Source organism: Nerophis ophidion, linkage group LG01 (genome assembly GCF_033978795.1).
Source record: "Nerophis ophidion isolate RoL-2023_Sa linkage group LG01, RoL_Noph_v1.0, whole genome shotgun sequence".
Classification (NCBI taxonomy): domain Eukaryota; kingdom Metazoa; phylum Chordata; class Actinopteri; order Syngnathiformes; family Syngnathidae; genus Nerophis; species Nerophis ophidion.
In genome coordinates this window covers 12,930,631-12,953,036 of record NC_084611.1, presented here as the reverse complement: position 1 = coordinate 12,953,036, position 22,406 = coordinate 12,930,631, and the positions used below count along the sequence as shown (strand labels likewise).

Here is a 22,406-nt window from a genome sequence, read left to right as displayed (position 1 = left end):
GCGACCCCGAAAGGGAATAAGCGGTAGAAAATGGATGGATGGATGGAGGGTTAGCATGCTATCTAAACATGTGAGAGTTAGCGAGATCGATGGCTGAAGTCTTCCAAAAAAACATGGCTGACCTCAGCGAAACCTGGTTTAAACCAAACAATTTTTTTGCGCTAGATGAGGCATCTCCTCCTAACTATACTAATGCGCATATCGCCCGTCCCCTTAAGAGCGCTCTACCATTTCAGCTAATTCCCCTGTAAGACAAGCTAAGCTAGCTGCTATCAGACACAATCACACAAACGTCAGTCAATCGGCAAAAGTCCAGACTTCGGACTATTTCAGTAGTTTTGTCAGTGTCTTATATTTTAGTAAGGGTGTTACTGCAGTACTTTTAAGTAATACTACAGTGTGTGTATCCTGAAGGCCACGCCCGTCATACAGACTTTACTGACGTCCACACGTGTCCCACAAAATGGACGACTGCACTCATGGGGTCGGCTCTCAAACTCTTAAAAACTTTCAGTGGAGAATGCGGGCATCGATCCCGCTACCTCTCACATGCTAAGCGAGCGCTCTACCACTTGAGCTAATTCCCCTGTAAAGGTTATGTGTTGCCAAAATGCTATCTTCCCTGGACGGGAATCAGACCCAGAACACAGCAATATGAGGGAAGAATTCTCAACACTAGACCACCAGGGACTGGATGGATGTCTGTATGAGCAACTTCTTCCTCTCACATGAAGGATGACATGTGATATGATTGATGACTTAAGCGGGATTTAGCGTAAATGTTAGCATGCTATCTAAACATGTGAGAGTTAGCGAGATCGATGGCTGAAGTCTTCGGTCTGGTCTCTGGACTGTCTAAGAAGTGTCATATAACAGGTGACTGTCGCACTCAAAGGGTGAGCCTCATATATGATAACAACAAGTCCCTGGTGGTCTAGGAGTTAGGATTCGGCGCTCTCACCGCCGCGGCCCGGGTTCGATTCCCGGTCAGGGAACTTGGCATTTTAGCAACTATGTCTGAGTGGTGAATAATGTGAGAACTTCAGAGTCCCTAAAAAACATGGCTGACCTTGTATTCTGACAACAACAACATTGTAAAAATTTGTTTTCATGTGAAGAACACAGTTGTCAACCTTGCTACCTAGCATGCTACCATTTGAGCTAACCCTCTCATATGATAATCTCCTTTTTTTATTCCCAGTTGAAAATGTTTAACTGGAGAATGCGGGCGTCAATCCCGCTACCTCTCACATGCTAAGCGAGCGCTCTACCATCTGAGCAAATTCCCCTGTGAAGGTAACCTGTTCCCTATTTTCCCTGAACAGGAATCGGACCCAGAACACAGCAAAAAGAGGGACCAATCCCAACCACTAGACCACCAGGGACTTTATGGATATCTGTATGAGCAATTTCTTCCTCTCAGAGGTGGAGTCGTACATGAAAGAAACAATCTGATATCATGATTGATGACTTTACTGTAGCTAAAATTAACTTAAATGTTAGCATGCTAGCTTAACATGTTAGAGTTAGCGAGATGGATGTCTTCAGTCTGGTCTCCGGACTGTCTAAAAAGTGTCATATAACAGGTGACTGTCACACTCGAAGCGTGAGCCTCATATAATCTTTTATCAAGTCCCTGGTGGTCTAGTGGTTAGGATTCGGCGCTCTCACCGCCGCGGCCTGGGTTCGATTCCCGGTCAGGGAACTTAGTATTTTAGCAACTATGTCTGAGTGGTGAATAATGTGAGGAACTTAAGAGTTCCAAAAAAACATGGCTGACCTCAGCGAAACCTGGTTTAAACCAAACAATTTTTTGCGCTAGATGAGGCATCTCCTCCTAACTATACTAATGCGCATATCGCCCGTCCCCTTAAGAGCGCTCTACCATTTGAGCTAATTCCCCTGTAAGACAAGCTAAGCTAGCTGCTATCAGACACAATCACACAAACGTCAGTCAATTGGCAAAAGTACAGACTTTGAACTATTTCAGTAGTTTTGTCAATGTCTTATATTTTAGTAAGAGTGTTACTGCAGTAATTTTAAGTAATACTACAGTGTGTGTATCCTGAAGGCCACGCCCGTCATACAGACTTTACTGACGTCCACACGTGTCCCACAAGATGGACGACTGTACACATGGGGTCGGCTCTCAAACTCTTAAAACTTTCAGTGGAGAATGCAGGCATCGATCCCGCTACCTCTCACATGCTAAGCGAGCGCTCTACCATCTGAGCTAATTCCCCTGTGAAGGTAACCTGTTCCCTATTTTCCCTGAACAGGAATCGGACCCAGAACACAGCAAAAAGAGGGACCAATCCCAACCACTAGACCTCCAGGGACTTGATGGATATCTGTATGAGCAACTTCTTCCTCTCAGAGGTGGAGTCGTACATGAAAGAAGCAATCTGATATCATGATTGATGACTTTACTGTAGCTAAAATTAACTTAAATGTTAGCATGCTAGCTTAACATGTTAGAGTTAGCGAGATGGATGTCTTCAGTCTGGTCTCTGGACTGTCTAAGAAGTGTCATATAACAGGTGACTGTCACACTCGAAGCGTGAGCCTCATACAATCTATTATCGTGTCCCTGGTGGTCTAGTGGTTAGGATTCGGCGCTCTCACCGCCGCGGCCCGCGTTCGATTCCCGTTCAGGGAACTTAGCATTTTAGCAACTATGTCTGAGTGGTGAATAATGTGAGGAACTTAAGAGTTCCAAAAAAACATGGCTGACCTCAGCGAAACCTGGTTTAAACCAAATAATTTTTTTGCGCTAGATGAGGCATCTCCTCCTAACTATACTAATGCACATATCGCCCGTCCCCTTAAGAGCGCTCTACCATTTGAGCTAATTCCCCTGTAAGACAAGCTAAGCTAGCTGCTATCAGACACAATCACACAAACGTCAGTCAATCGGCAAAAGTCCAGACTTCAAACTATTTCAGTAGTTTTGTCAATGTCTTATATTTTAGTAAGAGTGTTACTGCAGTACTTTTAAGTAATACTACAGTGTGTGTATCCTGAAGGCAACGCCCACTTCCAGCTGTCCTCGTCATACAGACTTTACTGACGTCCACACGTGTCCCACAAGATGGACGACTGCACACATGGGGTCGGCTCTCAAACTCTTAAAAACTTTCAGTCGAGAATGCGGGCATCGATCCCGCTACCTCTCACATGCTAAGCGAGCGCTCTACCATCTGAGCTAATTCCCCTGTGAAGGTAACCTGTTCCCTATTTTCCCTGAACAGGAATCGGACCCAGAACACAGCAAAAAGAGGGACCAATCCCAACCACTAGACCACCAGGGACTTGATGGATATCTGTATGAGCAACTTCTTCCTCTCAGAGGTGGAGTCGTACATGAAAGAAACAATCTGATATCATGATTGATGACTTTACTGTAGCTAAAATTAACTTAAATGTTAGCATGCTAGCTTAACATGTTAGAGTTAGCGAGATGGATGTCTTCAGTCTGGTCTCTGGACTGTCTAAGAAGTGTCATATAACAGGTGACTGTCACACTCGAAGCGTGAGCCTCATATAATCTATTATCAAGTCCCTGGTGGTCTAGTGGTTAGGATTCGGCGCTCTCACCGCCGCGGCCCGGGTTTGATTCCCGGTCAGGGAACTTAGCATTTTAGCAACTATGTCTGAGTGGTGAATAATGTGAGGAACTTAAGAGTTCCAAAAAAACATGGCTGACCTCAGCGAAACCTGGTTTAAACCAAACAATTTTTTTGCGCTAGATGAGGCATCTCCTCCTAACTATACTAATGCGCATATCGCCCGTCCCCTTAAGAGCGCTCTACCATTTCAGCTAATTCCCCTGTAAGACAAGCTAAGCTAGCTGCTATCAGACACAATCACACAAACGTCAGTCAATCGGCAAAAGTCCAGACTTCGGACTATTTCAGTAGTTTTGTCAATGTCTTATATTTTAGTAAGGGTGTTACTGCAGTACTTTTAAGTAATACTACAGTGTGTGTATCCTGAAGGCCACGCCCGTCATACAGACTTTACTGACGTCCACACGTGTCCCACAAGATGGACGACTGCACACATGGGGTCGGCTCTCAAACTCTTAAAAACTTTCAGTGGAGAATGCGGGCATCGATCCCACTACCTCTCACATGCTAAGCGAGCGCTCTACCACTTGAGCTAATTCCCCTGTAAAGGTTATGCGTTGCCAAAATGCTATCTTCCCTGGACGGGAATCAGACCCAGAACACAGCAATATGAGGGAAGAATTCTCAACACTAGACCACCAGGGACTGGATGGATGTCTGTATGAGCAACTTCTTCCTCTCACATGAAGGATGACATGTGATATGATTGATGACTTAAGCGGGATTTAGCGTAAATGTTAGCATGCTATCTAAACATGTGAGAGTTAGCGAGATCGATGGCTGAAGTCTTCGGTCTGGTCTCTGGACTGTCTAAGAAGTGTCATATAACAGGTGACTGTCGCACTCAAATGGTGTGCCTCATATATGATAACAAGTCCCTGGTGGTCTAGTGGTTAGGATTCGGCGCTCTCACCGGCCCGGGTTCGATTCCCGGTCAGGGAACTTGGCATTTTAGCAACTATGTCTGGAGTGGTGAATAATATGAGAACTTCAGAGTCCCTAAAAAACATGGCTGACCTTGTAGTTTGACAACAACAACATTGTAAAAATGTGTTTTCATGTGCAGAATACAGTTGTCAATCTTGCTACCTAGCATGCTACCATTTGAGCTAACTTTCTCATATGATAATCTCCTTTTTTTATTCCCAGTTGAAAATGTTTAACTGGAGAATGCGGGCATCAATCCCGCTACCTCTCACATGCTAAGCGAGCGCTCTACCATCTGAGCAAATTCCCCTGTGAAGGTAACCTGTTCCCTATTTTCCCTGAACAGGAATCGGACCCAGAACACAGCAAAAAGAGGGACCAATCCCAACCACTAGACCACCAGGGACTTGATGGATATCTGTATGAGCAACATCTTCCTCTCAGAGGTGGAGTCGTACATGAAAGAAACAATCTGATATCATGATTGATGACTTTACTGTAGCTAAAATTAACTTAAATGTTAGCATGCTAGCTAAACATGTTAGAGTTAGCGAGATGGATGTCTTCAGTCTGGTCTCTGGACTGTCTAAGAAGTGTCATATAACAGGTGACTGTCACACTCGAAGCGTGAGCCTCATATAATCTATTATCAAGTCCCTGGTGGTCTAGTGGTTAGGATTCGGCGCTCTCACCGCCGCGGCCCGGGTTCGATTCCCGGTCAGGGAACTTAGCATTTTAGCAACTATGTCTGAGTGGTAAATAATGTGAGGAACTTAAGAGTTCCAAAAAAACATGGCTGACCTCAGCGAAACCTGGTTTAAACCAAACAATTGTATGCGCTAGATGAGGCATCTCCTCCTAACTATACTAATGCGCATATCGCCCGTCCCCTTAAGAGCGCTCTACCATTTGAGCTAATTCCCCTGTAAGACAAGCTAAGCTAGCTGCTATCAGACACAATCACACAAACGTCAGTCAATCGGCAAAAGTCCAGACTTCGAACTATTTCAGTAGTTTTGTCAATGTCTTATATTTTAGTAAGAGTGTTACTGCAGTAGTTTTAAGTAATACTACAGTGTGTGTATCCTGAAGGCCACGCCCGTCATACAGACTTTACTGACGTCCACAAGTGTCCCACAAGATGGACGACTGCACACATGGGGTCGGCTCTCAAACTCTTAAAAACTTTCAGTGGAGAATGCGGGCATCGATCCCGCTACCTCTCACATGCTAAGCGAGCGCTCTACCATCTGAGCTAATTCCCCTGTGAAGGTAAACTGTTCCCTATTTTCCCTGAACAGGAATCGGACCCAGAACACAGCAAAAAGAGGGATCAATCCCAACCACTAGACCACCAGGGACTTGATGGATATCTGTATGAGCAACTTCTTCCTCTCAGAGGTGGAGTCGTACATGAAAGAAACAATCTGATATCATGATTGATGACTTTACTGTAGCTAAAATTAACTTAAATGTTAGCATGCTAGCTTAACATGTTAGAGTTAGCGAGATGGACGTCTTCAGTCTGGTCTCTGGACTGTCTAAGAAGTGTCATATAACAGGTGACTGTCACACTCGAAGCGTGAGCCTCATATAATCTATTATCAAGTCCCTGGTGGTCTAGTGGTTAGGATTCGGCGCTCTCACCGCCGCGGCCCGGGTTCGATTCCCGGTCAGGGAACTTAGCATTTTAGCAACTATGTCTGAGTGGTAAATAATGTGAGGAACTTAAGAGTTCCAAAAAAACATGGCTGACCTCAGCGAAACCTGGTTTAAACCAAACAATTGTATGCGCTAGATGAGGCATCTCCTCCTAACTATACTAATGCGCATATCGCCCGTCCCCTTAAGAGCGCTCTACCATTTGAGCTAATTCCCCTGTAAGACAAGCTAAGCTAGCTGCTATCAGACACAATCACACAAACGTCAGTCAATCGGCAAAAGTCCAGACTTCAAACTATTTCAGTAGTTTTGTCAATGTCTTATATTTTAGTAAGAGTGTTACTGCAGTACTTTTAAGTAATACTACAGTGTGTGTATCCTGAAGGCAACGCCCACTTCCAGCTGTCCTCGTCATACAGACTTTACTGACGTCCACACGTGTCCCACAAGATGGACGACTGCACACATGGGGTCGGCTCTCAAACTCTTAAAAACTTTCAGTCGAGAATGCGGGCATCGATCCCGCTACCTCTCACATGCTAAGCGAGCGCTCTACCATCTGAGCTAATTCCCCTGTGAAGGTAACCTGTTCCCTATTTTCCCTGAACAGGAATCGGACCCAGAACACAGCAAAAAGAGGGACCAATCCCAACCACTAGACCACCAGGGACTTGATGGATATCTGTATGAGCAACTTCTTCCTCTCAGAGGTGGAGTCGTACATGAAAGAAACAATCTGATATCATGATTGATGACTTTACTGTAGCTAAAATTAACTTAAATGTTAGCATGCTAGCTTAACATGTTAGAGTTAGCGAGATGGATGTCTTCAGTCTGGTCTCTGGACTGTCTAAGAAGTGTCATATAACAGGTGACTGTCACACTCGAAGCGTGAGCCTCATATAATCTATTATCAAGTCCCTGGTGGTCTAGTGGTTAGGATTCGGAGCTCTCACCGCCGCGGCCCGGGTTCGATTCCCGGTCAGGGAACTTAGCATTTTAGCAACTATGTCTGAGTGGTAAATAATGTGAGGAACTTAAGAGTTCCAAAAAAACATGGCTGACCTCAGCGAAACCTGGTTTAAACCAAACAATTTTTTGCGCTAGATGAGGCATCTCCTCCTAACTATACTAATGCGCATATCGCCCGTCCCCTTAAGAGCGCTCTACCATTTGAGCTAATTCCCCTGTAAGACAAGCTAAGCTAGCTGCTATCAGACACAATCACACAAACGTCAGTCAATCAGCAAAAGTCCAGACTTCGAACTATTTCAGTAGTTTTGTCAATGTCTTATATTTTAGTAAGAGTGTTACTGCAGTACTTTTAAGTAATACTACAGTGTGTGTATCCTGAAGGCCACGCCCGTCATTTAGACTTTACTGACGTCCACACGTGTCCCACAAGATGGACGACTGCACACATGGGGTCGGCTCTCAAACTCTTAAAAACTTTCAGTGGAGAATGCGGGTATCGATCCCGCTACCTCTCACATGCTAAGCGAGCGCTCTACCATCTGAGCTAATTCCCCTGCGAAGGTAACCTGTTCCCTATTTTCCCTGAACAGCAATCGGACCCAGAACACAGCAAAAAGAGGGACCAATCCCAACCACTAGACCTCCAGGGACTTGATGGATATCTGTATGAGCAACTTCTTCCTCTCAGAGGTGGAGTCGTACATGAAAGAAACAATCTGATATCATGATTGATGACTTTACTGTAGCTAAAATTAACTTAAATGTTAGCATGCTAGCTTAACATGTTAGAGTTAGCGAGATGGATGTCTTCAGTCTGGTCTCTGGACTGTCTAAGAAGTGTCATAACAGGTGACTGTCACACTCGAAGCGTGAGCCTCATATAATCTATTATCAAGTCCCTGGTGGTCTAGTGGATAGGATTCGGCGCTCTCACCGCCGCGGCCCGGGTTCGATTCCCGGTCAGGGAACTTTGCATTTTAGCAACTATGTCTGAGTGGTAAATAATGTGAGGAACTTAAGAGTTCCAAAAAAACATGGCTGACCTCAGCGAAACCTGGTTTAAACCAAACAATTTTTTGCGCTAGATGAGGCATCTCCTCCTAACTATACTAATGCGCATATCGCCCGTCCCCTTAAGAGCGCTCTACCATTTCAGCTAATTCCCCTGTAAGACAAGCTAAGCTAGCTGCTATCAGACACAATCACACAAACGTCAGTCAATCGGCAAAAGTCCAGACTTCGAACTATTTCAGTAGTTTTGTCAATGTCTTATATTTTAGTAAGAGTGTTACTGCAGTAGTTTTAAGTAATACTACAGTGTGTGTATCCTGAAGGCCACGCCCGTCATACAGACTTTACTGACGTCCACACGTGTCCCACAAGATGGACGACTGCACACATGGGGACGGCTCTCAAACTCTTAAAAACTTTCAGTGGAGAATGCGGGCATCGATCCCGCTACCTCTCACATGCTAAGCGAGCGCTCTACCATCTGAGCTAATTCCCCTGTGAAGGTAACCTGTTCCCTATTTTCCCTGAACAGGAATCGGACCCAGAACACAGCAAAAAGAGGGACCAATCCCAACCACTAGACCACCAGGGACTTGATGGATATCTGTATGAGCAACTTCTTCCTCTCAGAGGTGGAGTCGTACATGAAAGAAACAATCTGATATCATGATTGATGACTTTACTGTAGCTAAAATTAACTTAAATGTTAGCATGCTAGCTTAACATGTTAGAGTTAGCGAGATGGATGTCTTCAGTCTGGTCTCTGGACTGTCTAAGAAGTGTCATATAACAGGTGACTGTCACACTCGAAGCGTGAGCCTCATATAATCTATTATCAAGTCCCTGGTGGTCTAGTGGTTAGGATTCGGCGCTCTCACCGCCGCGGCCAGGGTTCGATTCCCGGTCAGGGAACTTAGCATTTTAGCAACTATGTCTGAGTGGTAAATAATGTGAGGAACTTAAGAGTTCCAAAAAAACATGGCTGACCTCAGCGAAACCTGGTTTAAACCAAACAATTTTTTGCGCTAGATGAGGCATCTCCTCCTAACTATACTAATGCGCATATCGCCCGTCCCCTTAAGAGCGCTCTACCATTTCAGCTAATTCCCCTGTAAGACAAGCTAAGCTAGCTGCTATCAGACACAATCACACAAACGTCAGTCAATCGGCAAAAGTCCAGACTTCGAACTATTTCAGTAGTTTTGTCAATGTCTTATATTTTAGTAAGGGTGTTACTGCAGTACTTTTAAGTAATACTACAGTGTGTGTATCCTGAAGGCCACGCCCGTCATACAGACTTTACTGACGTCCACACGTGTCCCACAAGATGGACGACTGCACACATGGGGTCGGCTCTCAAACTCTTAAAAACTTTCAGTGGAGAATGCAGGCATCGATCCCTCTACCTCTCACATGCTAAGCGAGCGCTCTACCACTTGAGCTAATTCCCCTGTAAAGGTTATGCGTTGCCAAAATGCTATCTTCCCTGGACGGGAATCAGACCCAGAACACAGCAATATGAGGGAAGAATTCTCAACACTAGACCACCAGGGACTGGATGGATGTCTGTATGAGCAACTTCTTCCTCTCACATGAATGATGACATGTGATATGATTGATGACTTAAGCAGGATTTAGCGTAAATGTTAGCATGCTATCTAAACATGTGAGAGTTAGCGAGATCGATGGCTGAAGTCTTCGGTCTGGTCTCTGGACTGTCTAAGAAGTGTCATATAACAGGTGACTGTCGCACTCAAATGGTGTGCCTCATATATGATAACAACAAGTCCCTGGTGGTCTAGTGGTTAGGATTCGGCGCTCTCACCGCCGCGGCCCGGGTTCGATTCCCGGTCAGGGAACTTGGCATTTTAGCAACTATGTCTGGAGTGGTGAATAATGTGAGAACTTCAGAGTCCCTAAAAAACATGGCTGACCTTGTAGTTTGACAACAACAACATTGTAAAAATGTGTTTTCATGTGCAGAACACAGTTGTCAATCTTGCTACCTAGCATGCTACCATTTGAGCTAACTTTCTCATATGATAATCTCCTTTTTTTATTCCCAGTTGAAAATGTTTAACTGGAGAATGCGGGCATCAATCCCGCTACCTCTCACATGCTAAGCGAGCGCTCTACCAACTGAGCTAATTCCCCTGTGAAGGTAATCTGTTCCCTATTTTCCCTGAACAGGAATCGGACCCAGAACACAGCAAAAAGAGGGACCAATCCCAACCACTAGACCACCAGGGACTTGATGGATATCTGTATGAGCAACTTCTTCCTCTCAGAGGTGGAGTCGTACATGAAAGAAACAATCTGATATCATGATTGATGACTTTACTGTAGCTAAAATTAACTTAAATGTTAGCATGCTAGCTTAACATGTTAGAGTTAGCGGGATGGACGTCTTCAGTCTGGTCTCTGGACTGTCTAAGAAGTGTCATATAACAGGTGACTGTCACACCCGAAGCGTGAGCCTCATATAATTTATTATCAAGTCCCTGGTGGTCTAGTGGTTAGGATTCGGCGCTCTCACCGCCGCGGCCCGGGTTCGATTCCCGGTTAGGGAACTTAGCATTTTAGCAACTATGTCTGAGTGGTGAATAATGTGAGGAACTTAAGAGTTCCAAAAAAACATGGCTGACCTCAGCGAAACCTGGTTTAAACCAAACAATTTTTTTGCGCTAGATGAGGCATCTCCTCCTAACTATACTAATGCGCATATCGCCCGTCCCCTTAAGAGCGCTCTACCATTTCAGCTAATTCCCCTGTAAGACAAGCTAAGCTAGCTGCTATCAGACACAATCACACAAACGTCAGTCAATCGGCAAAAGTCCAGACTTTGGACTATTTCAGTAGTTTTGTCAATGTCTTATATTTTAGTAAGAGTGTTACTGCAGTACTTTTAAGTAATACTACAGTGTGTGTATCCTGAAGGCCACGCCCGTCATACAGACTTTATTGACGTCCACACGTGTCCCACAAGATGGACGACTGCACACATGGGGTCGGCTCTCAAACTCTTAAAAACTTTCAGTGGAGAATGCGGGCATCGGTCCCGCTACCTCTCACATGCTAAGCGAGCGCTCTACCACTTGAGCTAATTCCCCTGTAAAGGTTATGCGTTGCCAAAATGCTATCTTCCCTGGACGGGAATCAGACCCAGAACACAGCAATATGAGGGAAGAATTCTCAACACTAGACCACCAGGGACTGGATGGATGTCTGTATGAGCAACTTCTTCCTCTCACATGAAGGATGACATGTGATAAGATTGATGACTTAAGCGGGATTTAGCGTAAATGTTGCGCCAGCGCCCCCCGCGACCCCGAAAGGGAATAAGCGGTAGGAAATGGATGGATGGATGGAGGGTTAGCATGCTATCTAAACATGTGAAAGTTAGCGAGATCGATGGCTGAAGTCTTCAGTCTGGTCTCTGGACTGTCTAAGAAGTGTCATATAACAGGTGATTGTCACACTCAAAGGGTGAGCCTCATATATAATAACAACAAGTCCCTGGTGGTCTAGTGGTTAGGATTTGGCGTTCTCACCGCCGCGGCCCGGGTTCGATTCCCGGTCAGGGAACTTGGCATTTTAGCAACTATGTCTGGAGTGGTGAATAATGTGAGAACTTCAGAGTCCCTAAAAAACATGGCTGACGTTGTATTCTGACAACAACAACATTGTAAAAATGTGTTTTCATGTGCAGAACACAGTTGTCAATCTTGCTACCTAGCATGCTACCATTTGAGCTAACTTTCTCATTTGATAATCTCCTTTTTTTATTCCCAGTTGAAAATGTTTAACTGGAGAATGCGGGCATCAATCCCGCTACCTCTCACATGCTAAGCGAGCGCTCTACCATCTGAGCTAATTCCCCTTTGAAGGTAACCTGTTCCCTATTTTCCCTGAACAGGAATCGGACCCAGAACACAGCAAAAAGAGGGACCAATCCCAACCACTAGACCACCAGGGACTTGATGGATATCTGTATGAGCAACTTCTTCCTCTCAGAGGTGGAGTCGTACATGAAAGAAACAATCTGATATCATGATTGATGACTTTACTGTAGCTAAAATTAACTTAAATGTTAGCATGCTAGCTTAACATGTTAGAGTTAGCGAGATGGATGTCTTCAGTCTGGTCTCTGGACTGTCTAAGAAGTGTCATATAACAGGTGACTGTCACACTCGAAGCGTGAGCCTCATATAATCTATTATCAAGTCCCTGGTGGTCTAGTGGTTAGGATTCGGCGCTCTCACCGCCGCGGCCCCGGTTCGATTCCCGGTCAGGGAACTCAGCATTTTAGCAACTATGTCTGAGTGGTAAATAATGTGAGGAACTTAAGAGTTCCAAAAAAACATGGCTGACCTCAGCGAAACCTGGTTTAAACCAAACAATTTTTTGCGCTAGATGAGGCATCTCCTCCTAACTATACTAATGCGCATATCGCCCGTCCCCTTAAGAGCGCTCTACCATTTCAGCTAATTCCCCTGTAAGACAAGCTAAGCTAGCTGCTATCAGACACAATCACACAAACGTCAGTCAATCGGCAAAAGTCCAGACTTCGAACTATTTCAGTAGTTTTGTCAATGTCTTATATTTTAGTAAGAGTGTTACTGCAGTAGTTTTAAGTAATACTACAGTGTGTGTATCCTGAAGGCCACGCCCGTCATACAGACTTTACTGACGTCCACAAGTGTCCCACAAGATGGACGACTGCACACATGGGGTCGGCTCTCAAACTCTTAAAAACTTTCACTGGAGAATGCGGGCGTCAATCCCGCTACCTCTCACATGCTAAGCGAGCGCTCTACCATCTGAGCAAATTCCCCTGTGAAGGTAACCTGTTCCCTATTTTCCCTGAACAGGAATCGGACCCAGAACACAGCAAAAAGAGGGACCAATCCCAACCACTAGACCACCAGGGACTTGATGGATATCTGTATGAGCAACTTCTTCCTCTCAGAGGTGGAGTCGTACATGAAAGAAACAATCTGATATCATGATTGATGACTTTACTGTAGCTAAAATTAACTTAAATGTTAGCATGCTAGCTTAAAATGTTAGAGTTAGCGAGATGGATGTCTTCAGTCTGGTCTCTGGACTGTCTAAGAAGTGTCATTTAACAGGTGACTGTCACACTCGAAGCGTGAGCCTCATATAATCTATTTTCAAGTCCATGGTGGTCTAGTGGTTAGGATTCGGCGCTCTCACCGCTGCGGCCCGGGTTCGATTCCCGGTCAGGGAACTTAGCATTTTAGCAACTATGTCTGAGTGGTGAATAATGTGAGGTACTTAAGAGTTCCAAAAAAACATGGCTGACCTCAGCGAAACCTGGTTTAAACCAAACAATTTTTTGCGCTAGATGAGGCATCTCCTCCTAACTATACTAATGCGCATATCGCCCGTCCCCTTAAGGGCGCTCTACCATTTCAGCTAATTCCCCTGTAAGACAAGCTAAGCTAGCTGCTATCAGACACAATCACACAAACGTCAGTCAATCGGCAAAAGTCCAGACTTCGAACTATTTCAGTAGTTTTGTCAATGTCTTATATTTTAGTAAGAGTGTTACTGCAGTACTTTTAAGTAATACTACAGTGTGTGTATCCTGAAGGCCACGCCCGTCATACAGACTTTACTGACGTCCACACGTGTCCCACAAGATGGACGACTGCACACATGGGGTCGGCTCTCAAACTCCTAAAAACTTTCAGTGGAGAATGCGGGCATCGGTCCCGCTACCTCTCACATGCTAAGCGAGCGCTCTACCACTTGAGCTAATTCCCCTGTAAAGGTTATGCGTTGCCAAAATGCTATCTTCCCTGGACGGGAATCAGACCCAGAACACAGCAATATGAGGGAAGAATTCTCAACACTAGACCACCAGGGACTGGATGGATGTCTGTATGAGCAACTTCTTCCTCTCACATGAAGGATGACATGTGATATGATTGATGACTTAAGCGGGATTTAGCGTAAATGTTAGCATGCTATCTAAACATGTGAGAGTTAGCGAGATCGATGGCTGAAGTCTTCAGTCTGGTCTCTGGACTGTGACTGTCACATTCAAAGTGTGAGCCTCAAACAAACTGTCCTCAAGTCCCTGGTGGTCTAGTGGTTAGGATTCGGCGCTCTCACCGCCGCGGCCCGGGTTCGATTCCCGGTCAGGGAACTTAGCATTTTAGCAACTATATCTGGAGTGGTGAATAATGTGAGGAACTTAGGAGTTCCTAAAAACATAGCTGACCTTTTAGTTTGACAAAACAGTCCCGGAATGTGTTTTCAGTTGTCAATCTTGCTACCAAGTTAAGCTAGCATGCTACCTTTTGAGCTAATTCCCCTGTAAGGGTGGGTTGGCACAGGGATTGTGGTGTAATACACCTCCAAGAAAATCATCCATACCGCTACCCTCTTCACATGCAAACTAGCATGCTTCCATTCAAGCTAATTCCTCTGTAAAGCGTTTTGGACTGCTAGCTGCTATCATTATGTAGCTAACAACTATGATATTACAAATAGATAAATAACAGATGTTCAGTATTACATGACACTTCATAGACAGTCCAGAGACCAGACTGAAGAATTCAGCCATCCATCTCTAACTCTCACGTGTTAAACTAGCATGCTACCATTTGAGCTAACTTTCTCATATACTAAAGTCCTTTTTTATTGCCCTCCGAAAAAGATTCCCTGGAGAATTCGGGTATCGATCCCGCTACCTCTCACATGCTAAGCAAGCGCTCTACCATTTGAGCTAATTCCCCTGTAAAGACTCCCTGTTGCCAAAATGCTGTTTTCCCTGAACAGGAATCGGACCCAGAACACGGCAATATGAGGGACCAAACCTAACCACTAGACCACCAGGGAGATAAGCTAAGCTAGCTGCTATCAGACACAATAGCACAAACGTCAGTCAATCGGCTGAACTCCAGACTTTAGACTATTTCAGTCCCTTTTTCGGCATCCTACACAGTGTTGGCGCTAGGAATTTTCAAAACGGGACTCCCTGGGACCCCATCAAATCATAAAAACGGGGTCCCACAGTAAAATTTTGGGGTCCCACATTTTTGTAAGTGTTTTGCAAACACATGAGAAATGTATGCATTATCCTGTTATGTCTCACATTCTATATTGTGTTTTGTTCTAAGCGTTACTTCACTCATTGAAAAAATAATTCAAGAGAAAACATTTTTTTATACATATGTAAATGTATTCTGTTATAAACTGAATATATTCTTCTTTCCTTTCGCTAGTTTTGTCTACTTGTTTACTTGTGTGTGATATCATGTGCGATACAAGCAGTCCTGCAGCGTGTTTACTTGTGTGCAATATCATGTGCGATACAACCAGTCGCGCAACTTGTTTACTTGTGTGTGATATCATGTGCTATAAAAGCAGTCCTGCAGCATGTTTACTTCTACAAAGCTGAACGGGCAGTTAACATCTAAATGTACTCCAATAAATACAATTTCTTGTATTTTACTAAAGTCATTTACAAAACACAAAAACATGCTTGGCCATAGGCTACTAAGAGCTAGCAGCTACACAACAGCTAAGCACACAATAGCACACGAGCTAGCCATGCGTAATGACAATTGAACAACAAAAGAGCATTTTTGTCAATATAAACATCCATCCATTTTTACCGGCTATTCCCTTTGGGGTTGCGGGGGGCGTTGGTGCCTATCTCAGCTACAATCGGGCGGAAGGCGGTGTACACCGTGGACAAGTCCCCACCTCATCAGAGGGCCAACACAAGTAGACAAACAACACTCACACTCAAATTCACACACTAGGGCCAATTTAGTGTTGCCAATCAACCTATCCCCAGGTGCATGTCTTTGGAAGTGAGAGGAAGCCGGAGTACCCGGAGGGAACCCACGCATTCACGGGAAGAACATGCAAACTCCACACAGAAAGATCCCGAGCTCGGGATTGAACCCTGACTACTCAGGACCTTGGTGTTGTGAGACAGATGCACTAACCCCTCTTCCACCGTGAAGCTCTCAATATGAACATGTATTCAGTATTTATAGTTGCATATCCCTTACACCAGGCGGAACCTATCCAGTAACAAATGTGTCCGCATCATTCCATTTGCTTCATCCATGCATCCATTTTCTACTGCTTGTCCCGTTCGGGGTCACGGGGTTGCTGGAGCCTATCTCAGCTACATAGTGTGAACTTAAAAAGGCTGCTTGCAACCTTTAGTGGATGCTAACTTACCAAATTAAATTATTGTGGCGACTAGGTGTCATTAAGAACCAATTACCCTTCCACTTCAACTTAAAGACAGCATTGCTCTATTCCAGATGGTTGATAATCAAAAAATTGATACATAAAATATTAAAATAAAATGATACACAACAATAGATGATAAAGACGTGAATCATGAAGTAAATTATATTTGTATAGCGCTTTTTCTGTAGTGACTCAAAGCGCTTTTACATAGTGAAACCCAATATTTAAGTTACATTTAAACCAGTGTGGGTGGCAGTGGGAGCAGGTTGGTAAAGTGTCTTGCCCAAGGACACAACGGCGGTGAGGAGGACGGCGGAAGCGGGAATCGTACCTGGAACCCTCAAGTTGCTGGCACGGCTGCTCTACCAACCGAACTATAACACCCAAGATGTCTTATATTATAATTCCATCCATCCATCCATCTTCTTCCGCTAATCCGAGGTCGGGTCGCGGGGGTAGCAGCCTAAGCAGGGAAGCCCAGACTTCCCTCTCCCCAGCCACTTCGTCTAGCTCTTCCCGGGGGATCCCGTGGCGTTCCCAGTGCCAGCCGAGAGACATAGTCTTCCCAACGTGTCCTGGGTCTTCCCCGTGGCCTCCTACCGGTTGGACGTGCCCTAAACACCTCCCTCGGGAGTCGTTCGGGTGGCATCCTGACCAGATGCCCGAACCACCTCATCTGGCTCCTCTAGATGTGGAGGAGCAGCGGCTTTACTTTGAGTTCCTCCCGGATGGCAGAGCTTCTCACCCTATCTCTAAGGGAGAGACCCGCCACACGGCGGAGGAAACTCATTTCGGCCGCTTGTACCCGTGATCTTATCCTTTCGGACATGACCCAAAGCTCATGACCATAGGTGAGGATGGGAACGTAGATCGACCGGTAAATTGAGAGCTTTGCCTTCCGGCTCAGCTCCTTCTTTACCACAACGGATCGTTACAACGTCCGCATTACTGAAGATGCCGCACCGATCCGCCTGTCGATCTCACAATCCACTCTTCCCCCACTTGTGAACAAGACTCCTAGGTACTTGAACTCCTCCACTTGGGGCAGGGTCTCCTCCCCAACCCGGAGATGGCACTCCACCCTTTTCCGGGCGAGAACCATGGACTCGGACTTGGAGGTGCTGATTCTCATTCCGGTCGCTTCACACTCGGCTGCGAACCGATCCAGTGAGAGCTGAAGATCCCGGCCAGATGAAGCCATCAGGACCACATCATCTGCAAAAAGCAGAGACCTAATCCTGCGGTCACCAAACCGGAACCCCTCAACGCCTTGACTGCGCCTAGAAATTCTGTCCATAAAAGTTATGAACAGAATCGGTGACAAAGGACAGCCTTGGCGGAGTCCAACCCTCACTGGAAATGTGTTCGACTTACTGCCGGCAACGCGGACCAAGCTCTGACACCGATCATACAGACCATACAATATATTATAATTATTAAAATATAATAATAATAATAATAATAATAACAAAAAAGTATAAATAACAAAACTAAACAATTCAAAATAAATATTAAATGAAAGTTTGAATAATTAATAATAAATCTAAATCGTTCTCTGTTTGACTCATTCCACTTGATCAAACCTTTTCCAACATTGCACACTCCTACACAATAAAAGCATGTAAGAAATGATGACAGCATGGCTCCAATATCGTAAGTGAGGACGTTTTTATGGCGACACGGGAACAAACGATGTCAGTCACAAGACCAACCGAGGGCAGGACGTTGCAAGGCATCTTTGCCATGAGGAAAAGGGAAAAAGGTGTGGCTCACCTGCGGCAGCTCCAGCGCCCTCATGACGGCGGCGAAGCCAAACATGTTGCCCATGTTGTTCTTGAGCTCGGCCGCCGTCCGGATCATCCCGTGCAGCAGGCCCGCCCGCTCCTCGGCTGTGCCGGTACAGCCCAGCAGGTTGACGGCCAGCGTGGTGGCCATGACGTGCAGCCTGCAGGGACACGTGTACACGCGGCGTTGATCATGTGACTAATGTGGGCGTGTCCAGGGGCAACTCGCCTCTCCAGCAGGTCCAATCGGAGGCGTTGGCCGTGCGGCAGCGTGAGCAGCTCCACTCCAGAGCTGACTCCCATCATCCTCTGCACCTCCGGCCGCACCTCCAGTATCCGAGCCAACTGCGAGGGGCAAAGGCAAAGTCGTCAATGCCCTGCTGGGTTTTCAAGTCGAAGATAATGGCGCCGGGGGTCGGGCAGCACCGTGCAGTCGCACTTGGTGATGTGCCGTGCCGCCGTCTTCGGGTCCACCTGGGCTAAGATGGCCTTCACCTTCTGCAGAATGCCCACTTCCAGAGGCTTGTTCTCTGCGGGCATCAGCGCCGACCGGTACCCGGCGGGCCTGATGGAGGACACCGTCTCCACCACGGGAGGGAAGTGGACGCCCTCCGCCACCGGCGGGCGCTCCTCCGCACTCAGCCTTTCCACGAAGCTCTGCGGGCCCGGGTATAGCTCTGTGTAAAAGCTGCCATCCGCATCCGGCTGCACGCCGTCCCGCTCCGCTTCCGGCCGCAGGGCTGGAGCGCTGGCGGGCGCCGTGCAGGAAACGACTGGCCCCCCACTTCCTGCGAGGGAAGGAGTCGAGCTTCTGGACGGCAGATCTGCGGACAAAGAAGGCAATGGGTGGATATCTGGAGTCCCGACCAAGCTAAACAAGCCCGTCATCATCATTTTTGCATCCAAAACAATTTCCCAACTCATATAGAAACAGGGTTTGTGCGTATATATATATATGTATATATATATATATACATATATATATATACACACACATATATACACACATCGCTCGGCTCATGCTTGTTTGCCTTTCAAAGCGGATGTGATGTCATATGCAACCCAGCAGAAGCCTTTTTGCAGAAGCTTCTCTTTAAAACAATTATTAAGTGATCACAAATCAATACATACAGCTGTTAATATGTCGGCTGACATTGGAACTACTAAACAAAATGACAGATGTCTTAAAGAACTACTTAAAGGGCTCCAGTACTCTGGAATGCCCTCCCGGTAACAGTTCGAGATGCTACCTCAGTAGAAGCATTTAAGTCTCACCTTAAAACTCATCTGTATACTCTAGCCTTTAAATAGACCTCCTTTTTAGACCAGTTGATCTGCCGCTTCTTTTCTTTCTCCTATGTCCCCCCCTCCCTTGTGGAGGGGGTCCGGTCCGATGACCATGGATGAAGTACTGGCTGTCCAGAGTCGAGACCCAGGATGGACCGCTCGTCGGGACCCAGGATGGACCGCTCGCCTGTATCGATTGGGGACATCTCTACGCTGCTGATCCGCCTACGCTTGAGATGGTCTCCTGTGGACGGGACTCTCGATGCTGTCTTGGATCCGCTTTGAACTGAACTCTCGCGGCTGTGTTGGAACCACTATGGATTGAACTTTCACAGTATCATGTTAGACCCGCTCGACAGCCATTGCTTTCGGTCCCCTAGAGGGGGGGGGGGGTTGCCCACATCTGAGGTCCTCTCCAAGGTTTCTCATAGTCAGCATTGTCACTGGCGTCCCACTGGATGTGAATTCTCCCTGCCCACTGGGTGTGAGTTTTCCTTGCCCTTTTGTGGGTTCTTCCGAGGATGTTGTAGTCGTAATGATTTGTGCAGTCCTTTGAGACATTTGTGATTTGGGGCTATATAAATAAACATTGATTGATTGATTGAAAGACGGTGGCGACCAATTGTGACATAAGGATCATAAATCATTATGAAATGTTTCCGGTAAAAGAACTACCAAATGGCCACATTATACACTATACTATGGACAGAAATACACAAAGGTCAAGATAGCCGTCTATCCAGTCCGTCTAGCCAATATTCCTCTCAATCGTGCTAGAACCTGCCTTGGACATGTCCCGGTCGACGCTTCTAGCGATCGCTGTGCTACTCCGGCTGAAAGATCCTGGTGGTCCCCGTAGACGGAAGCCACTGGATCAACATGAAAGTGCTAGTAGAAGAGCTTCACAGCCGCGGTCTTGGGTTCACAGTGATCCGGCACACAGACAACTGGTACATCAAGCCAGAGTCCAACCTCTACAAGACCATCACCTTAAAACTCTTCAGTGGCTTTAATGAGCATACGTTTGGCTAGTCTGTAACCAAACTTCTAAAAATGCGAATGGGAGGCGCTTCAGTCCGGGATTGCCGAGCAATACCCATCCATCCATTTTCTACCGCTTACTCCCTTTTTTGGGGTCGCGGGGGGCGCTGGCGCCTATCTCAGCTACAATTGGCCGGAAGGCGGGGTACACCCTGAACAAGTCGCCACCTCATCGCAGGGCCAACACAGATAGACAGACAACATTCACACTCACATTCACACACTAGGGCCAATTTGGTGTTGCCAATCAACCTATCCCCAGGTGCATGTCTTTGGAAGTGGGAGGAAGCCGGAGTACCCGGAGGGAACCCACGCATTCACGGGGAGAACATGCAAACTCCACACAGAAAGATCCCGAGCCTGGATTTGAACCCAGGACTGCAGGACCTTCGTATTGTGAGGCAGACGCACTAACCCCTCTTCCACCGTGAAGTCGCCGAGCGATACAATACGATGTTTTGAACATGTTCTACAAGCTGAGCAAAAAAGTGGTCCAGATATCTTTAAAGGACGAGGAGACAATGAGGAGCCTCCATGATGCCATATATACGATGTGGTTCTGACAGACCCTGTCTTCGGTGCAGGGGCTTCACCTGGCTCACCGTTTAGGTCTTCCACTGTTTTTAAACGTTAGGTGGGCTCTTCTGACCGAGGGACATCACTTAATTGCTCCACTCGGGATCCGGGATCCCCCGGGAAGACCTCTGAAGCTCTGTTTAGGCTGCTACCCCGGCAGCCCGACTTCGGATCAGTGGAAGAAAGTTAAAGTACCAATGATTGTCACACACACATTAGGTGTGGCGAAATTATTCTCTGCATTTGACCCATCACCCTTGATCACCCGCCGGGAGGTGATAAGAGCAGTGAGCAGCAGGGGTGGCCGCGCTCCGGAATCATTTTTGGTGATTTAACCCCCAATTTCAACCCTTGATGCTGAGTGCCAGGCAGGGAGGTAATGGGTCACATTTTTGTAGTCTTTGGTTTGAACTCACAACCCCCGGATCTCAGGACGGACACTCTAACCACTAGAAGACAGATGGACGGAAAAAATCTGTGCCAAAAGAAAACTGTTTTGAACTTAAATAAATGTGTGTTTGTGGAACACTTTTTTGAGTGTGTGAAACATTTTTGTGTGTTTGTGGAGTTTTGTCAGTGATTTCACTCCCTATAGGTAGCAGTGAACGACACTTTGCACAGTGGAGTTAAAGGGAGAAATTAAAACACATTTTCAAATCGTTATCGAAACATCAAAAAAATATATATATTGTTAGAAAAAGTATTGTGATCGAAATTACGTTGTAAAAATGAGAGTAAGATATTTTGTTTTTGGAAGAAAGAAGACAACAAGGAAGTCTTGGTTTCGCTAAGTTAAGTTAAGTTAAAGTACCAATGATTGTCACACACACACTAGGTGTGGGGAAATTTGTCCTCTGCATTTGACCCATCCCCCTTGATCATCCCCTGGGAAGTGAGGGGAGCAGTGGGCAGCAGCGGTGCCGCGCCCGGGAATCATTTATGGTGATAAGACGGCACTCATATGAAAGTCTGAGGACTTTGTGTCATAGATCATTGCTCATGAACACTTGTTGAAACCAAAGATGAATATAAACGAGTGCCATGGCTGACGAAGATGCCAACAGAGCTGACGGTGACAAATTGCAGTACCAGAGCTGACCACAAGAGGGCGAAACCACCGCACACAGAAAAGGGTCTGGAAGATCACCTTTAAGGGATTTGAATGCAAGACGATCCAAACCAGCGGTGTCAAACTCAAATACAGAGCGGGCCAAAATTTTAAACTGAACAAAGCCGCGGGCCGAGGTTGAACAAATTAACCCTTTAATAG

At 46.0% G+C, this 22,406-nt stretch overlaps 1 protein-coding gene and 19 non-coding genes across 22 annotated transcripts in view; 14 read left to right on the top strand and 6 right to left on the bottom strand.

Moving 5' to 3' along the window:
• LOC133550332 (SH2 domain-containing protein 3C-like) overlaps window positions 1-22,406 on the bottom strand; it is a 108,997-nt gene that overhangs the window by 34,091 nt on the left and 52,500 nt on the right. For all 3 annotated transcript variants that reach the window (XM_061896412.1, XM_061896413.1, XM_061896414.1), the window contains 3 exons: window positions 18,659-19,056; window positions 18,462-18,577; window positions 18,222-18,393 (listed from right to left, as the gene is read on the bottom strand). In XM_061896412.1, the coding sequence (XP_061752396.1) occupies window positions 18,222-18,393; window positions 18,462-18,577; window positions 18,659-19,056 (686 nt within the window). The remainder of the gene's footprint in view (window positions 1-18,221; window positions 18,394-18,461; window positions 18,578-18,658; window positions 19,057-22,406) is intronic.
• On the bottom strand, window positions 515-587 carry trnaa-agc (transfer RNA alanine (anticodon AGC)). Its single transcript has one exon. It is a non-coding gene; the product is annotated as a tRNA-Ala (tRNA).
• Window positions 924-995, top strand: trnae-cuc (transfer RNA glutamic acid (anticodon CUC)). The gene has a single exon. It is a non-coding gene; the product is annotated as a tRNA-Glu (tRNA).
• Window positions 1,634-1,705, top strand: trnae-cuc (transfer RNA glutamic acid (anticodon CUC)). The gene has a single exon. It is a non-coding gene; the product is annotated as a tRNA-Glu (tRNA).
• trnae-cuc (transfer RNA glutamic acid (anticodon CUC)) lies at window positions 3,560-3,631 on the top strand. The gene has a single exon. It is a non-coding gene; the product is annotated as a tRNA-Glu (tRNA).
• Window positions 5,211-5,282, top strand: trnae-cuc (transfer RNA glutamic acid (anticodon CUC)). The gene has a single exon. It is a non-coding gene; the product is annotated as a tRNA-Glu (tRNA).
• On the bottom strand, window positions 5,749-5,821 carry trnaa-agc (transfer RNA alanine (anticodon AGC)). The gene has a single exon. It is a non-coding gene; the product is annotated as a tRNA-Ala (tRNA).
• trnae-cuc (transfer RNA glutamic acid (anticodon CUC)) lies at window positions 6,166-6,237 on the top strand. Its single transcript has one exon. It is a non-coding gene; the product is annotated as a tRNA-Glu (tRNA).
• Window positions 7,137-7,208, top strand: trnae-cuc (transfer RNA glutamic acid (anticodon CUC)). Its single transcript has one exon. It is a non-coding gene; the product is annotated as a tRNA-Glu (tRNA).
• Window positions 7,675-7,747, bottom strand: trnaa-agc (transfer RNA alanine (anticodon AGC)). Its single transcript has one exon. It is a non-coding gene; the product is annotated as a tRNA-Ala (tRNA).
• On the top strand, window positions 8,090-8,161 carry trnae-cuc (transfer RNA glutamic acid (anticodon CUC)). The gene has a single exon. It is a non-coding gene; the product is annotated as a tRNA-Glu (tRNA).
• Window positions 8,628-8,700, bottom strand: trnaa-agc (transfer RNA alanine (anticodon AGC)). The gene has a single exon. It is a non-coding gene; the product is annotated as a tRNA-Ala (tRNA).
• trnae-cuc (transfer RNA glutamic acid (anticodon CUC)) lies at window positions 9,045-9,116 on the top strand. Its single transcript has one exon. It is a non-coding gene; the product is annotated as a tRNA-Glu (tRNA).
• trnae-cuc (transfer RNA glutamic acid (anticodon CUC)) lies at window positions 9,992-10,063 on the top strand. Its single transcript has one exon. It is a non-coding gene; the product is annotated as a tRNA-Glu (tRNA).
• Window positions 10,286-10,358, bottom strand: trnaa-agc (transfer RNA alanine (anticodon AGC)). The gene has a single exon. It is a non-coding gene; the product is annotated as a tRNA-Ala (tRNA).
• On the top strand, window positions 10,703-10,774 carry trnae-cuc (transfer RNA glutamic acid (anticodon CUC)). Its single transcript has one exon. It is a non-coding gene; the product is annotated as a tRNA-Glu (tRNA).
• Window positions 11,718-11,789, top strand: trnae-cuc (transfer RNA glutamic acid (anticodon CUC)). The gene has a single exon. It is a non-coding gene; the product is annotated as a tRNA-Glu (tRNA).
• trnae-cuc (transfer RNA glutamic acid (anticodon CUC)) lies at window positions 12,429-12,500 on the top strand. The gene has a single exon. It is a non-coding gene; the product is annotated as a tRNA-Glu (tRNA).
• Window positions 13,384-13,455, top strand: trnae-cuc (transfer RNA glutamic acid (anticodon CUC)). The gene has a single exon. It is a non-coding gene; the product is annotated as a tRNA-Glu (tRNA).
• trnae-cuc (transfer RNA glutamic acid (anticodon CUC)) lies at window positions 14,308-14,379 on the top strand. The gene has a single exon. It is a non-coding gene; the product is annotated as a tRNA-Glu (tRNA).